The sequence below is a fragment of the Taudactylus pleione genome, unplaced genomic scaffold (genome assembly GCF_031769625.1).
Source record: "Taudactylus pleione unplaced genomic scaffold, aTauple2 ptg000041l, whole genome shotgun sequence".
Classification (NCBI taxonomy): Eukaryota; Metazoa; Chordata; class Amphibia; order Anura; family Myobatrachidae; genus Taudactylus; species Taudactylus pleione.
Genome location: NW_028284443.1, coordinates 7,693,361 through 7,711,976, shown reverse-complemented (window position 1 = coordinate 7,711,976; position 18,616 = coordinate 7,693,361). Strand labels below are relative to the sequence as shown.

General features: G+C 39.2%; 1 protein-coding gene across 8 annotated transcripts in view; it reads left to right on the top strand.

Moving 5' to 3' along the window:
* The window catches only part of MLC1 (modulator of VRAC current 1), a 76,091-nt gene extending 58,392 nt beyond the window's left edge, over positions 1-17,699 (top strand). For 6 of the 8 annotated variants that reach the window (XM_088457611.1, XM_088457613.1, XM_088457610.1 and 3 more), the window contains 4 exons: positions 272-394; positions 1,712-1,879; positions 16,370-16,495; positions 16,975-17,699. In XM_088457611.1, coding sequence (XP_088313737.1) covers positions 272-394; positions 1,712-1,879; positions 16,370-16,495; positions 16,975-17,238 — 681 coding nt within the window. In that variant the 3' untranslated portion in view covers positions 17,239-17,699. Of the gene's footprint in view, positions 1-271; positions 395-1,711; positions 1,880-5,590; positions 5,666-6,428; positions 8,074-16,369; positions 16,496-16,974 lie in introns of those variants that run through there. The other 2 variants (XM_088457616.1, XM_088457615.1) reach the window with 2 other exon arrangements.
* The last annotated feature ends 917 nt before the right edge of the window (positions 17,700-18,616 follow it).

Here is an 18,616-nt window from a genome sequence, read left to right as displayed (position 1 = left end):
AAGCATTGCACAAGAATACTGGTTGATAATGCAATAGAGGGGTCCTTTTTTATACTGTGTATAGGACATGACTGTGTAATATCAGAGCGCAGCCAGAACTTGGTGAAATACAGCTTTCATTGTCTCACTTGTATCTCGTAATGGGGGATGTTTTGTTTTAATTGTGTGAATTGTTCTATTAATTACATTATTTATTCAATGCACAATAGTTGGTTCTCCGTTTTTGGCTTCTCTTTATTATAATCTTATAGACTTTTGTGTGTACTACTAGGTGGAAGTTCTGATCGCTACTAGCAGTATTACATCTCCATTATTATTTACTACATCAGCTTACCTGTCTGTCAGCATCGTTCGGACGATTGATATTTTTAGAACTTACCCACCCGCTGTTACTGTAAGTTTACTATTTTTCCTGTAATATGCTGTAGATGTACAGAGCTAGATGTGTATCAGAAAATCATATTACACATATATCCATGTGTTGATATGGGAGAGAAAGTTGAACATGTCAGTGTTTCTGTGAGGTCTTTGACTCTGTAGGTTGAAATGTATTAAAAACAAAAAAAAGAGATGTAATCTGTATACTATGGGCCTGATTCAGAGGTGGGCATAGTTGCAGCCACGACTGCATGTTTTTACGCAACGACGTCTGCGCCTTTGTGCAAATGCATGACCGATTCTCAGCCTACTAAGACACCCACTGGCAGTGGCGGTATTTTGTTGCTGCATGTACTAAGAGGCACCATCGTTGCGCCATATGTTGCAACATCGAAGATTCAAAGATTGCACCTACCCCCTGGCAGGTACAGTTTCACCGTTTAATCATGGTCACAGACTGCAACACTCCCACATCTGGTTAGCCACCCTCATGTTTCTTTCCTGAATTGCCCATCAAAATTCCATGTCTCTGTGTGCAATTGTGATCTCCGTCTTAGTGCGTTAACCATCAGGACGCATGTGCAGTGCGACTTGGACACATGGGCAGACTTAAAACATTGGCCGCTTGCGTGTGGCATCAACATAGCGTGCACCTCTGATTCAGGCCCCATGTCTGCAGTGTCCCTTAATAAGGCTCTCCATGTCCCCTTTGATGGGATCACTGAGATCACTGCTATTTGTTGTGCGAATTCCCATGACCTGAATCATATGACAGAGGGCACCTTTCCAGTGCGATGTGGCTATGGTGTAATTGGGTTAGGGGTGGTCTTAATGGCCAAAGCCCACCAGATGGCAGTAATTTTTGCTCTACTTGCAAGGAAGACACCATGATGTACTATTTCAAAGGGACCAAAAATGCAGCATGAAACAAATCTGTCCTTATCAGAATGGTGTATGTGCTTTTATTGGTGTTTGTTTTTCAATCTATACCCATTGATGCATGTACAACAAAGCCTGAATCATACATTGCTGTTAACAGGGCAATTTATTTACAAATTTATTTACAAATTATATTCAGTGCTATGGGACAATAAATCAGAGCAATTCACCCACTTCTTTAACTTGTCAAAATACTTTTTATGGGGATTAAATTCAATATAGATTTTTAGATAATACTGCTTTTCAATTTTGCTTACTACTCATGATGCATAGATGGTCTACATTTTAAAATACTATGGCAGTTTAGTGGATTATTCCATTTCTATTGCAAAACTCATATTACTGCTATTTTTTCTCAATAACAAAGATGGATTTCTTGACTTTCTCCATTTAGCATTTTCATGAAGTTTTGCTCTTACTTCTGATGCTGATCCTGCTGGTACAGGCTGTGCTCACAAACATCACTGCCATCCAGTGTGTACATTACAAATCGCAAATGATAATGCGTGGTTCATCATGGAATGTGTCTCAGTTGGACAAGTCTGATTACAGAAATAATTATGTGAGTTTCATAACTCCCTCCCTTTTTATAATGCGTTATTTTATTCAATATACATATTGTTTTAATATTAGTTTATGAAACATTAACAGTCTATATACAGTCAGGTGCATAAATATTGGGACATTGACAGAATTTTCATATTTTGGCCTCTATTCACCACCACAATGGCTTTGAAATGAAAGAAACAAGATGTGCTTTAACTGCTGACTTTCAGATTTAATTTGAGGGTAATTACATCAAAATCAGGTGAACGGTGTAGGAATTACAAAGGTTTCTATATGTGCCTCCCACTTTTTAAGGGGCCAAAAATAATGGGACTATCAACTCAAAAGCTATTTCATGGACAGGTGTTGGCTATTCCCTCATTATTTCATTATCAATTAAGCAGGTAAAAGGTCTGGAGTTGATTCTAGGTGTGACATTTGCATTTGTAATCACTTGCTGTCGACTCTCAATATGAGATCCAAAGAGCTGTCACTATCAGTGAAGCAAGCCATCATTAGGCTGAAAAATCAAAACAAACCCATCAGAGAGATAGCAGAAACATTAGGTGTGGCCAAATCAACTGTTTGGAACATTCTTAAAAAGAAAGAACGCATCGGAGAGCTCATCAACACCAAAAGACCCGGAAGACCATGGAAAACAACTGTGGTGGATGACAGAGGAATTATTTCCCTGGTGAAGAAAAACCCCTTCACAACAGTTGGCCAAATCAAGAACACTCTCCAGGAGGTAGGTGTATATGTGTCAAAGTCAACAATCAAGAGAAGACTTCACAAGAGTGAATAGAGAGGGTTCACCACAAGATGTAAACCATTGGTGAGCCACAAAACAGGAAGACCAGATTAGAGTTTGCCAAACAACATCTAAAAAAGCCATTACAGTTCTGGAACAACATCCTATGGACAGATGAGACAAAGATCAACTTGTACCAGAGTGATGGGAAGAGAAGAGTATGGAGAAGGAAAGGAACTGCTCATGATCCAAAACATACCACCTCATCAGTGAAGCAAGGCCTCATTGAAGTTCTCTGTGCTCATTCTGATTTCTACACAGAACAATAACTTTAAATACTAAACGTTCTACAAAACAGCTCAAAGTTTTGAGACTAAAAGTAGCTATCGAAATAATCATGTGGGAAAAAATATTAACTTGTTTATATGCATTTTAAAATGTATGTATTAGCAAGGAGAAAGTCCTTTTTTATTTTACAAATTACCACAATATACCAGATTACAATACACCAGATCTATCAACATGTGATTATGCAAACCGCTGGAATACTGTATGTTAGGGGGTACAAAATAAAAGATGATTATATGGGTATATATACTGAATTTATCTAAATCTGTAGGGCTCTATCTGCATCCAAATGTAAAAATTCCTTGTTTGGGTTGCCATTTTCCGCTGAAGTGGGCCAAGACTTCTATTGATTACCTGGGAATTCAAGTTCCTAAGCACCCGTCTGCATTTTATAAGCTTAATTTTTCGAATGCAATTACATATACGGCCAAGGAATTGGAGGGCTGGAGACACCTCTGTCAATCGTACATGGGTAGAGCTAATCTAATCAAGATGGTAACATTCCCAAGGTTGTTATATTTATTTTAGGCTCTTCCTCATTTTTTCACTCAAAAGAATATTCTATTGTTAAAAACCCTTTTTAGAAAAAAATGTTGGCAGTCCAAACGCCCTCATATAGGGTTGATTAAATTGCAACAAACCAAGGCTAACGGAGGTATTAGTTTTCCTTATATCCTAAATTACAACCACGCTGCTATATTAAGATATCTTCGGGATTGGCCACATGGCCAGGATATTTATGCAAACTCGTCAATTGAAGGCCAATTGTTAGAAGATTGTACTCTAGTCAGTTTTTTGCATATTCCAATTTAATTCCCATATATTTATTTTTTTGCCCTTTATAAGCAATCCAGCGTTTAAGGGAGGTAAAGCTTTGTTCCCTTTTACCAAGTTTTACAAAGAAGGTTTGACTAATATTGGTACTTTTATTAATATTTTGCTAAAACGACCTCTCTCATATTCTGAGACGTCCGAAAGATTCTCTTTGTTCCGCACACATCCCCTTCCTTGCCTTTTTGCAAGCGAAACATTTATGTAGTGTCCGTAATTTAGTGGTTCTCAGAAGCGGACTGGGACAACACGTTAAATACTATACTTTTATCGGAGCCAGCTTCTAGGAAGGCGTTATCGATCCACTATTCCTTCCTAAGACGGCCAATGCAACATGAGGAGGTACGTTCAGGAATGAGCCGATGGGTACACACTATCCCCTCATTATCATGATATTCTTGTCAAAACACTTCATCAATCACGAAACCTATTCCCTGCAATTCAATATCAGGAAATGTTCTTGAATATATTTCATAAAGCATACTTCTCCCCTCATCGCCAGTTCCTTGCAGGTATGTCTTCCTCGGCCTCTTGCCCTCGCTGTCATCCCCTGTGGCGGATTTATAGCATTATTTATAGCCCGCAAAGCTATACTTCAGACATGGATCAATGCCACGCCCCAAACATTGCGACTTTTTCAGGAAAGCTTTTCCATGCATTCAACATGGACTGGATGGAAACTTTGCTAGAAAAAGAAACGTGTTTCAAAAAATTTTCAAAATTGGGAAAGCTATATTGAGACCTTGAATTTAGATCAGAGGCGTAAAATTCAAGAGTCATTGAAACTAACTCAGTGGTACTGTCTTCAAATAATTTTGGAGGATCCGTTTAGATAGTTGAAGGGATTTTTCCTGTTTTTGCTTTCTTTCTCCTCCGCCGCCCCGTTTTTTTATTTGGTGCCATGGTCCGGCGGCTGTGCTCCCCTACCTTTTTTCTTTGGTGTTTAACGATGTAATGTATGGAGAGGTGGATTTTGTGAAGAGGTCGAAGAATAATAACAGTAAAGGACTATTCACATCTTTATCTTTTGCTTCAAGATAAGTTTTATTTTTTTGTCATAAACTTATACCATTAGGTTTTTGACTATAAGTGTATAACTGTCGACAGTTAATTTTATGACTCTTTATCATAAATGGAATTGTATGTATGTATATGTGTTCACTATATTTTCCCTTTTCTTGGAAATGAAAGGGAACCGCTTATTTTCATGGCGTTTCAATAAAATTTTCTTTTAAAAAAATAAATAAAGATTATTATATTAAAAAGGATTTATGAGTTTAGCCTTGATAGTAGGGGGGAGGGGGTAGTATTTTATAATTGAATTAGGTGGTCATTAATAATTTATTTATGATTGGGGCTTCATTTTTATTATTTTAATGTCACAGTAGATGTTGTCAAGATAATGAAATAAGTGTTGCCACATCTTAAATTATTATAGCCCCATAATTTAATTTAATATGGCCCTCTTAAAATTTAATGTTAAACACATATTACTATTTTAATGTACAGATTGTTAGTATGTGCCATTCATTAAAAAAAATAACTTCATTAAATGTGTGTTGATGGAGCTATAGCTAATAGGACTCCATGTATGAATGCTTGTATTTGACAAACAAATAATTATGAATTGGGGGAAATTATTCAGTGATTACTGATTGGCTGGACAGGAAAGAAGAGTCTTTGAGGTTCTTGACATGTTATTTTAGTGTGGTTTAGTTCAGGGGCTTTATTGGGGGTGTTTATACTTGTTTTGGGACTACGTCAGATCAAAACAAAGAATGATGATGGCTTTTCTAGGAAGGAAAACACGGACTGCACTTGGAGTACGTCTGATGGATATTTGAATATTTTTTGTTCCTTCTTTGGGTAGCGGTATGTATTTTGTTCATTAAAATGTAACTTTCTAAAATTGTTTGCATAGAAAATGGTTTTGTTTTTTTTCCATTTGGTTGGTGACATGCACAGTTGTGCTCTCTATCAGGGTGAAGATGGGAGAAATTTATCCGAGTACAAATGTGTCCACATACATCTATCTTCCATGCGCTACAAGTCGCGTTATACATAATGTGTGAGTGCCGTGTGACTTGGTAGCGGCGAGCATCTTTTCGGTCGACGTTTTACATTCCGATGCGTCTTATTTGCACAGCAGTGCAAATAGGTATGCACAAGCAGCTTCTGGTAATTAAAATGATATGTGACATGCCTATATTCTGTGGGCAACTGCGGGTGTATCTGCATGCGAAATGTAACGTTAGTGTCAGCAGCTGTGACACTGTAACGTAGCGTTTAGCATGCAGATACAATGGCAGTTGCACACAGAACATAGGCATGTCACATATTTTAATTACCAGAAGCTGCTTGTGCGTTCTACTCACACCACTGCGAATAAGACGCATCGGAAGGTAGAAAGTTGCACAAAAAGATGCTCTGCGCTAGTTGAATGAAAAGGCACTTTCAGTGTTGAAGTTGTTTGTCCACACCCACGTTGATTTTTAATATATACTACCCCAGTTTTACAATAGATAACTACATCTTACAAATTCACACTGTAATTTGGTGTTGCAAGTATATTGAACAGAATATTCCTCTATAATTACGTGGCAGTTATACTTAGAGTACTTCTCTTTATTTGCAGGTTTCCAACAAAACTTTGAGGAACTTTGACAAAGAGGGAGCATGGAAAGCCGTTATGGTACAAATGACCCAATAGCCTGGTTTCTGGACTTGATATTGAACAAATTCCTTGCAACCAGGCCGTTCTTTACTGACAATATGTTGAGCAGACCTGTATCAATGCACAAATGTGTTCATATAAACAAGACTATAGTTCTTCAAGTAACTAACCTCTGCATGTCTTCACATTTGTGCACCATTGAAGTGGTTCTTAGTTTGGCCACAAAGTTATTCCCATCTCATGTACAGTAAGGTATGCTTACAAGTGTACTTTACATACATTTCTGTACCTAGAAACCTATAAAGCTCATAGCTATTTTTCTACACTCTTATGGGGGGCTGCCGCTGTTTCTTACCTTAGGGGGGCTGCCGCTGTTTCTGGTACCGGCGCCTACACAATGAATGTCAGGCACCAGGACTTGCGCATGAGTATAACGCTAGATCCCAACTTCTCGGGGCTGCATTGGTAGCAGCCCCCAGAAGCCCTGTTGGGCTGCCCGAAAGGCAGAGCAGCGGCTTCCTCTGGATCCCCCTCACTGCTTATGGCAGCCAGGACTGGCAGTCCCAGGGGGAGGAGACACTTCCCCCTGGGGCTGCATGTCCTGTGCGTGACTGGCAGGTGGCGCTTCCAATAGGAAGCCATCTCCAGTCACATTGTAGCCAGTGCAGTCACGGATTGCACTGGCTCACTGAACAAGTGGAGGATTTTACTGGGGGGGCTGCAGCCTCGCAGCCGCTAGGTAAAATCCGCCACTGCTCTTATGTGTAAATTGATCACTCTCAAGAGCCTAATTACAAAATTCCATCAAATTCTTTGGGTAGCGATATGTATTTTTTTCATTGAAATTTAACTTTCTAAAATTGTTTACATAGAAAATGGATTTGTGTTTTTTCCATGGAAAAATTTGGTTGGTGACATTCACAGTTATGCTCTCTAACTGGGTGAAGATAGGAGAAATTTATCAGAATACATATGTGTCTACATAAATCTATCCCCCCGTGCGCTACAAGTCACGTAACACATAACATGTGAGTGCCGTGTGACTCGGTAGCACTGAACGTCTTTGTGGGGCGATGTTTTACCTTCCGATGCGTCTTATTCGCACAGCGGTGCGAATAGTTATGCACAAGCAGCTTCTGCTGATTAAAATGATATGACATGCCTATATTCTGTATGTGTGACTGCGGGTATATCTGCATGCGAAATGTAACGTTACAGTGTCAGCGGCTGTGATACTGTAACATAGCATTTCGCATGTAAATACATCGGCAGTTGCACACAGAACATAGGCATGTAGGGATTCTTAGTTTGGCCACAATGTTATTCCCACCTCATGTAAGGTATTTTTACAAGTGTACTCTACATAACCTATAAAGCTCATAGCTATTTTTCCACACTCTTTTATGTATAAATTGATCACTCTAAAGACCCTAATGATTACAAAATTCCATTGCATTACTAAGTAAGTTTTATGTATTTCAGTTGCTCCTATAAAAGTATCTGAGAAATTACATGTAATAAATGTTGTAAGTAGTCTCCTTCATATTTTTTAAAGAGTACAATTATTGATGTACGCAAACAAAATTTTAAACAAAATAAAGCATAATCCTACATAACAATGTAATTGACAATATTTGGAAAAGTAATATAGTTAAAAATTGCATGTGAAGAACAGGCTACATGAAATAAGATCTAGTTCAGGCCTGGACAAACTGTGGCACTCCAGGTGTTGTGAAACTTCTAGCCCCAGCTTGCTTTGCCAGATATCTTTTATATATTATAATTATTACAATATGCCATAAGGAGAGGCGCTGGCCGGGGGAACAGTGGCATGGAGGGCGCAGCCGCGGTCAATCTACCAGTGCCATCTAGTCTGGCAGCCAAGCACTGGCTATCACAGTCAGTCATTGACTGCTAAGGTCGCCCCCACTTGCCGCTACTGGTCGGGACTCTCTCTTTCATCCCCTACCGGAATGTCAGCCGTAATGACGTCATGCCATTCGGAGGAGAATGCTCAGCACGGTGAGAGGAGCCGCATCCAGCATGTTCTTCAGCCAACCCCTGTACTCCCAATGTGGGGTGGAACCGGCCTGGACCCTGACGCTGGTCTGACTGAATGTCAGTCAGTGACCGTCTATGACTGTCTGGTTGCTGCTGTGACTGACAGCAGTGTTTTGTGTGTCAAGCTCCATCCTGCAGGGAGAACAATTTTTTCATTCATTTATAAGTGAGAACGGGAAGTATATATGTCTAGTGTACAGGGGACTTGGACACAAAGATATTCCATCTGGGAGGATACTGTCCAGGCCTCATGGTGTTTATGATGTGGGTTGTGTTATTATGTATTATGTACTGTGTGTGCGTGTGTGTATATGTGTGTGTGTATATATATATAATATATATATAATTGCGATAGCTTGGGGTAATTAGTTTGGTAGATTAGGGTCAGTGGTGCTGTGATTATGTGCAGAATTAGAGTCCACACGTGGCATTCCAGTAAAAGTAAACAAAAATGGTACTTTACTGCCACAAAGAAATCAGGAAACAAAAATAGAAAATAACAAACAACCTAGCCCTCTCATAGGGCACTAGCTCACTTCTTGAACACTCTCTACAGAAGCAGCTAGTCTGCTTGAAAGTCTCTAATAGTCTCTGAGATTGGTGGTCCTTCCTGCCACATGCAGGACTGGGCACTGGCCTCCTTGCCTGGTATAGCTTGCTTAGCTTGTTGGCTGCCACCTCTCACAAGGATACTGTCAGAGGTATAGGGATTTCCCTGCCTCCTTGCAGGTATGATCCTGACCACCTGGTCTGCTTCACTCTAACTGCAGCTCCACCTGGACTGTCTGACTGTCCACCAGCAGCCTCACCTGGGCTCTGGTCATCTGGCAGCCCTTAGGCATCTTCCCACAATGCCCTTGTACTCTGTGTGGGCGGATCCATCCTGCCCCACACAGAATCTGCTGCTCACCAGCACCATCTCTGTTGATACTGCCAAATATGGAGACTATTGCAGTAATCAATGTGGGAGCTAATGAGTGCATGAATTATAGTTTTTGCTGTGTCTTGTGTAAAATATGGGCATATTCTGATATGTTTTCTTTAGATATATGCAACAGGATTTGTAAACAGATTGAATGTGGGCAACAAAAGTGCAGAGTCTTGTGGGTTAGTGTTGATTGTCGAATTATCAACAGTGATAAAGATATCAGGTTGGTAACTGCTATTGGCCGGTGGAAATATTAATTCTATGTTTGAGATAGCGAGATGGCATCCAAAATGAAATGGCATAACATTCAGAAATGTGGACCAATACTGGTGGTGACAAATCTGGGGAGGATTCAGTGTCATCTGCATACAGATGATACTGAAATCCAAAAGAGCTAGTTTGTAAAGAGACATTGTATATATTGAGAAAAGCAGAGGACCTAAGACTGAGCCTTGCGGTAATCCAACTGGTAGAGGTAGCGAAGAGGAGGTCTATCCAGAGAAACAAACAGTGAAAGAGTTTAGATAAGTAAGATGAGCACCAGGATAGGACTGTGTCCTTAAGACCTACAGATTGTAGTGTTTGCTTGAAAAGAGAGTGGTCAATAGTGTCATAAGCAGCAGAGAGATCCAGAAGAATAAGTGAGTAATGGTCTTTAGACTTTGCAGTAATCAGATCATTTACTATCTTAGTGCTGTCTCTGTGGAGCGTTTGTAGCAAAAGCCTGACTGAAGTGGGTCCAATAAGTTGTGCGAGTGAAGAAAGTGTGTGAGGTGGGTGTAGGCAAGTCTCTCAAGTAGCATAGAGGGAAGCTGAAAGAAGGGATGGTAATTTGAGAAAGAGTTGGGGTCAGAATTTTGTGGGGGCTTTTCAGAATAGTTTTTACTGCATGCTTAAATAATAATGCAAGCTACCACTAGAGAGAGATTACAGATTTTAGTTTAGTTTGAAATGAGCACAGGAGACAAAGCTCTGATGATTTGTGAAGGTATAAGATCAAGAGGAGAGTTAGTGAGATGAGTGTAGATACTTCATCATCATTTGTTGGATCAACTGAAGAGAAGGTGCCAGAAGGTTTAGAGAAGTAATTGAGCAGGTTTATGGCTATTGAAACATATGATTACATATGGCCAATACCTTTGTTAGCGATAATTCTTCTGTCTGCAAGCATAAGTGCCGGAGCTATTCAATTGTCCACATCGTGGCCAGCACTTAAGTTGGGAGATGCTGTTTACCGCAACTAATGCCCAAGATTTAGTCCTGGTAAACAACATTTTCCAACTTAAGTGCCGGGCGCGATGCTGTTAGCGCAAACGGTAAGCCTACAACTAGCATCACGTTACTAGTTAAGTAGGATTTCTGTTCGTACCTCAGGAGGGTGTGAGCAAAATCCTCTAGTCACAGGATTACAGCGCGACCAATTCAATGCTGTAGCTCTGGGCCTGGAGCTAAATAATATTGTGTTCCATTTAATTCCCCTCTGTGATCAGGTTACGTTATGTGGAGTTTTTATGACTTGTCATGATGATCTTGAGTCTATGCACAAACAATGGAACAGATTACCTTTAATTGCTTTAAAAGTTCCACTCCACAGATTTATGTACTCAGTGAATGGGTTTTAGCTTTCTGCTTAGATCCTCTAAGACATATTCTATGTTCTTAGGTGGCCCTATTTCTAGCATCTGTAAGATGCCTGCTTTTGTTTTCTTCTAGTGTGACTGTAAATTTTAGTTTCAAATGCCATTCTGGTTGCAGACATATTTGTCCATCAGCAAGTGTGTAAGGGCAGTCTGCAGACCGCCCGTACTCATGCAGCTGCGTGGAGGGGGGCGGACCCACCCCCTCATACACACTTAACACAGATGATGGTTGTTCAGTGTGTATGAACAACCATCATCTGCAGATATATCTGTTTAGTTTGTACCCAGCATTAGGCCTTGTTTCCATAGCATTTATCAGTCTTAAGTATGTGTCATGTTGACTGTACAGAAGTATCCTTACCATGTGGTTTTCCTCAGCCATTGATTGGAGTTGTACTAGGGTCTTTTCAATTTATATGTTCCTTTTGTTTGCCAAGTCTCATTTGGTATAGTTTTAACATTAGAAACAGCGTATTGTTTACACTGGATCTTTATTCGTCAATTCAATGTGAATTAGCTGGTAATTTTCAACTAATAAGCTCACACCTGTCTTTGTTGTCCCATTCAAGATTAAGTCTGGTCTGTCTGTATTAAGGTGGCCATACATCTGCGATGGATCGTTGTGATGCTGGGATGCGATCGGAAATTTCTGATCGCCCATCGCAAACTTCCAATCGTCCACCATCGATGTTCTGCGATTCGTAGCCGGATCGCAAACATTTGCCATGTTAAATGTTGACGATCGCGATCATTTTTTGACCGCGATCGGCAATATCCAACATGTTGGATTTCTGCGATCCCGCGGTGCCGTGTTGCAGAATCGCGGCAATCCATCACAGATGGATGGGGCCCATTACTAGTATCACACAAGTCATCTCTGGATATCTGCATCTCATTCTTAAATTTCTACAGCTGATAATATAGCTGATAATTGGCATTGTTCAGTATAGCCACTGCTTTGTGTTTTTAACTTCTTTACTCCCTTTGAAATACACTTTTGAGTCACTCACATATACTCTGCGGATTGAATGTATTTGTCCGCAGTGCTGTGTGTGGCTTCCAAACTTGTTGAAAAATATGCTTCTTTGTTAAAGCGTCATACATACAGGGAAGATTGTGGGATAAGCTGTACTGTAACCAATACAAATACGCTTCTTTACATGGAGGATTAACAAGAAGATTATAGAAGAGAGTACATTATAACAAAAAGACTACATAGAATAAAATGAAGATACAGCCAACCTACTATCCCTCAACTATAGTTTCTCAAGTATTACATATCCTGTAATTGTTATACTCCAGCAGTGGATAGATGGAGGAAAGCAATTAATGTTAAATATAAATAAACTATAAGAAGTACAATGGGGTAACCATGAAGCTAGACATCTAAGAAGATAATAGGATAGTTATAAAAAGGAATAGTTTATTAAAATTTGGCAATTGTGGTAGATTAAGAAGTGAAGTAAGTGACACCTACATCTTTCATTTCAGAAATTCAGCCCTAATAAAACTAACAGATTTTTTTAAATTTGAAAATCTATCCAAATACCTTTTGAGTAGAACTGTGATTTTAAGCATGCAAAAATTGATTGTGCTAGAAACAATTACAAAGATTAATGTCATTTATAAAATTTTTATTCAATGTTTTCTGAAAATGTACACGCATAACGCTTATAAACTATTTTTTTCAAATTTGATACATATATATATATATATATATTTTTTTTTATAACTAATATTTACACACAATTATTTTGGGGCCACAGATAACAATTAAGTAATAAGAATAATAAGGTATCAGTAGGTGTTTGTCCCACATTTAGCTTTAAATGACTGCTTGCTTATCAATTTATAGATGGGAGTTCCAAATGTAATGCTGAACAGTTTTAAACTCCGCCTATAGGAAAATTGAGGAGCTCTTAACATTCTTTCAATCTCAACTGCTCAGTTTATTAAAATTCAGGGGTTGAAAGGATTATTCCATACACTGATTGCTTAGGGGGGACAATTTTCTGAACATTTCCTCTGCAAATGTGCTGTGTGTTTGGCTTGATTGTCTTGCTGAAAGGCAAATTTTCTACAGATGTAGCAAGCATTAACATGACATTAGGCATTTCACATTGACATGACTACCGTTTGTCACCACCAAATGTGGGCTTGTTTTCACATTGATACACTAGATAACCAACATCAATAACGGAATTATTTTATAAATTATTTTTCCTATTGAAAATAAATGATGGCATGCGCCCTCCTAACATGAAGAGCCAGCATCAGGTTACCATTATCTCAATGATAACCTGTATCATCTCCTATAGCCAGTACAGGTTGTGGTTTAAAACCATTTCAGTATATTTTATTTTTGGGTCTCAGAGGATAAACGGAGCGGGCCGGCAAACAATTAGCACCCGTTCAGTTAACAGGACTAGTTGAATCCCGCCCATAGTCTGTTATTCACTAATTGATGGCCACATTATTTAGTTTCTCATTTATTTTCAAGCAAAAATGTGAATGCTTCATACATTTTTAAATGGCTTTTTATTCTTTTACATCCAAAAATTGGTGTGCAACCCAAGATTACTCTAATAATATGTATTATTTTACCTGTCAACCAGCAATGTGTTTTAAATCTGTTTAATCGAAAATTTTGATTGATCAGTAAAAGATTAATATAGACTTCAGTAGACTGCAAAATTACTAGCGATTTGGTAACACTTAAATGGTCACAAAACTTCAGCCAATATGTTTCAAATTATAATAGTTCCCAGATGAATTTATCCCCAGTGAAAATGAAGCATCTTGACTATAACTATGAAGCTAACCGCTTAATGAATTCAGTACTGTGCAAAATGTAAAATAATCCAGAAAAATAATATCCCATATTCTCTCAATTAATAGAACTGCGGGGATTTGGTATCCATGACCCTCATGATTGAGTAGTTATTGCCTGACAATCTTTGAAAGTAAACAGTCTGATCTGAGGTATTTTATAAGCTGTTCTGTTATTTTAAGTCTGAGCTGTGTTCAGACACATTCTCGAGCAGCATACACACCATGTGGAAAAAGGTGCAGTTGCTGCTGTATTTACACAAACTGATGGTAGTATGGATTTTGGAGAATTGCTGCCTTTTGGTTTGAGCAAGTAAAAGGGCCTCCTGACTCTCGGGGGGAAATTTACTAAGAATCATGTTGGAATGCGAACCATTCTCACACCTTATTGCCAAAATGGTTTTTGATCAAAACGCACGAGATTCGTGTTTGCTTGCATTTTGTCATTCGATGGTGTATCTAGTTGTGTTATGGCTTGTGCAAGATCAGTTAATTTGGGGGTTAATCTCAACTGAGTTCACAACTGAATTTACAAATGGGTAATTCGACGGAACCCACACCCCCTCAAATGCGCATGTCAAGTCGGAGGTAATCGCAAACCTAAACTGATTGGCCAGAATTCGCACATGCTACTATGGCGTCACCATGGTGGAATAAATATGCCCACAAACCACCGGGAACACGTGCATTGGTGTCATTCGTGTTTGGAGTGTGTGTGCCAGTGGTTTGAAGAGGAAAGATTTGCTTATATCTAATTTGATTGGTTGATGATAGTGTAAGTTGTCTTGTGTTTTTCTGTAGACTTCTAAGGCTTTAAACTCTGTCTCGTTTTTTTTTTTGTCCTGTGTCATTTTTTTTTGCCTTGTCATTGCTTGTGAGTGTCTGTGGTTTATGTGGATGAGGTGGTGTTAGAGACTTTTTTATTTTCTTTTATTAGTTTTCAGTGTGTTGTGTTTTTATGGAGAAGGAGAGTGGTAGCAGGAGGGCAGGGGAAATGGAATCAGATATGGAAGAGGCTTCTGTGAAGCAGCCTTTGCTGTAGTTTGACTTGGAGGAGGAGGAGGAGGAGGATGAAAGCACAGTGGCCCACGGCAAAACAGTGGCCCACGGCAAAAGTTCGTTTTGAATTTGTGAAAAATGCGGCCCATTTAAATGGGGTCATGAAGCATAACGACCATTTGTTCTAGCGATACAAGTGGTCGGAAGAAAATTTGTGATGTGGCATCAAATACTGGATCAGGTCAACTGCTCAGGGACGCTGAAGGCACAGTCGATGTCTATGAAAAGTGCTTCAGCGATGGTAAGATGTGTGTGAAGAGCAAAATGGCCACAGAGACCAAACATCAAAGGCAGACTGGTTTCGGATCCTCCTTCCAAATGGAGTGGCTGGACTAAGAAGAGTCATTGTGCTCCATCATCCTGCCAGAGGTGATTGATGCTGTCCATGTCCACAACATAGATGCTCTGCCCAAAAAGTGTGAGTTATATTATAATCATTACCTTTGTCATGTCATTTTAATGTGTTAACAGTCTCATATTTTTGTTCTTAGCAATGAAACTTCAACCCAATCACCATAATACTTAGCAAACAATGTCCATTGTTTTGTGCATACCTGGATATGTCAATTATTGATGTGAATTAATATATGTCACCACACGGCCGCTTTAATTCTCTTACACCTGTTGTATGTAGGTTGGGGGGAAAAAACTTGAACTTTAGTAATCACCAAGAAAAAGCTTGGTTTACTTGTTAGTGCCATTACAACTCTGTTGATATATGAAAAAGGTAAATCATTAGGCCGATGCACTGTACAGTTGCTTGTTTTCTCTGGTCATGTTTTGGACAATGTACAATGGTTTTCTTTTGTTATTTGTTACAAATGTCCTTGCAGGTTTTCTTTTTGTTAACAAAATGTTTTTCCATGAATGCAATTTGTTTAAATCTCCCAATATTACATCACAGGCAAAACTGTTAGTGGCAAGAAGAAACATGTGAGACTACCCATATGCATACTTGCCTACCTTTTGCCTGTCCTCTCCGGGAGAAGCCTGGGGAGGACAAGCAGGTGGGCTGTGACAAGGGCAGGGCCTGATGGGTATTGTCATTAAGCCCCGCCCCTTCAAGACAAAGTGCCGCGATTGGCTTAAATGTAAATAGGGGCGGGGCTAAATGGTGTGATTCTCCATGAATCACGACATTTAGCCCCACCTCCTACACGGGACCCACGATAGCTGCGGAAATTCTCCCCATTCTGCCCACTTCACTAGGAAGTGGGCAGAATGTGGGCGAAATGCCTACCCTTCCGCAAAACCCGGGAGGGTAGGCATGTATGCCCATATGGCAGGATGATGCAACGCCAGGTAAATACATTTTGCATATTGTGCCTTGGTAATGTATAAACACATGCTTCTATTGTAATTTACACATGCTGAATTTCTTTAAGGTCCATCTTCAACAGGACAATTTGCCAGGTAGTAGCCAGCACCGCCGCATTCTGTTGGCAGTAGGGAGACCCAACAAGGACAAAGCCTGTTCATGCCGCAGACACCTCCCTGTGCGCAGCCATTTGGTGAGTATCTGTGATGAACGCGTGCATGCATTAACATTTTACATTTCAGGCAAATGTCTTGTTAAGTACTTTAGAAAAGCAAACTTTGGGTTACATGTCTGGATTTCCTGTAAAAAGTGGCAAACCATCACAATAGAGACTTTTAACTTAATGAAATGTTTGCATGTACTGCAAAAAATACAAAGTCTTCTTGAGAAATGCTTGTGTACAGCTCCATGTTTGCAATGCTGTACTCCACAAAAGATCATATGTTCACATTTGTAAAAAACATTGTACATGAACCTCCTTCTTCTTTCAACCACTAAATGAAACATCTGTATTTTGGGATGACAATGTTTTTTTTTTTTTTTTTTTTAAAGAGTGCCCCTGTCTGTTTGGCTCCAAAGAGAAAACATTTCCAAAGTCCACCATTGGTTATTCTGCTGTGTGTTGACTTCTTTTCATGTATGCACTCAGACTTACGTATTCTTTTCCTTTAGATCCACACACTGAAGGTCCTCAGTCACAAGAATCCAGCCATGTGCATGTTCCAAACTCTGACCAATGTGGTACGGGACATTAATCAAAATAAGGTCATTTTAAATTCTACAATAATGAGTAGATTCCCTGAGGCTATAAGTACTAACGGTAACAGTTTAAACCCCTCACCCGCACCAACACCACCTAGGCGTGGGGCCTGCACCAGAGGTGGAGCCGCAGGTCCAAGTCGCTCATCACCCTCCCCTAGTCAGCCATCACAATAAAGTTTCAACATGTCTTAATTTTTTTGTTGTATGCTGTTAAAATACACATGATTTCTATGCTGCACCAAAAAAATGATATTACACATATGTGTATGTGTATAAAAAACAAAAAGGTGTTTATGTTTATTCCCTTTTGGTGGGAATTTATTTTTCCTATCAAGAAGACCTTTACTAAAAGCAAGTAAGAACATAATATGCAGGTATTGACGTAATAAAACTTGTGCATTGTTTCATTTCTTTTCTATTAGAATATAAAAGCAGTTATCATGTACTAATTTGTATTTTGTATCTAACTCTCCTTCAAATAATTGCTAAATGACTAGGAATACTTTAGAAAATAAAAATGTGCAAATACCCTGATATGTTAATTAAATAGTGTGTGAAAAATAGTGACCTACTTCACCGCTAAATTACATTTTGAACAATGTCACTAATTAGCATGCCAAGTATATAATGCAGAAAAAGAGGCACCCTTACATTGTTTTGTCTCATACATGTATTCTTCATTGACTACTGATATTGAAAATAATTAAAATGATTTTCACATGTCAGCACGATTTGTAAAACACGTGCATTGATTTCATGCATTGAAGTGCGACTTGGACGATTTTGTCAATTTGGACAAGACGAGTCTTAGTAAATTCGTAAATTGCATTGGGGCCAAAGCTACCATGCGAATTTGACCTTTAGTGAATTCCCAAATTGCAGGATCGCACCTTTATCAATGAATTTGCCCAAATTGACCAAACACAATTCTTAGTAGATTTCCCCCTAGTAGTTTAATAAGTATATAGTAAATGGCAAGCAAGTCCAGGCACATGCAGTACAGTATATAACCCAGGATATGGGAGGAAGTGGAAAGGGGTCACTATAATTAGTGACTGGCTTTCCTTAATCATATCAGGCTTAAAGATAAAATCAATAATAATAAATTTATTCTTAGTATATATTGACAAAAATTCCTAATACACTAACATAAATAGATTTAATCAAAGCAGTTAGTGTGCATAGACAGGTCTGACAGGTGGAGAAAGCCACAACAGGTCTGGCAATGAACGTGAATAAGGCATGATCCGTTCCAAAAGGAGCCATGGTGTGGGAGTCTCAGAAGACTAATCTCTGGCCTGACCAAGCATGCAATTTGATAATATTCCAGATTTGGACATGCCAACCTCTCTTCTATGTCTGACAGAGACATCCTAGCTAGCAGAGGTTTCTTCATTCTCAAGGGAGGGTGGAAGCACTCTGGGTATGGTCAGAAATAAATACTGAAAATGTTAAGATTACCACAATTATTGTAACACCAAATGTCCCAGCCACAAGACCTAATAAAACATCCAATTATGCATCAGAGCTGATATGGTAGGGTGGATGAAAA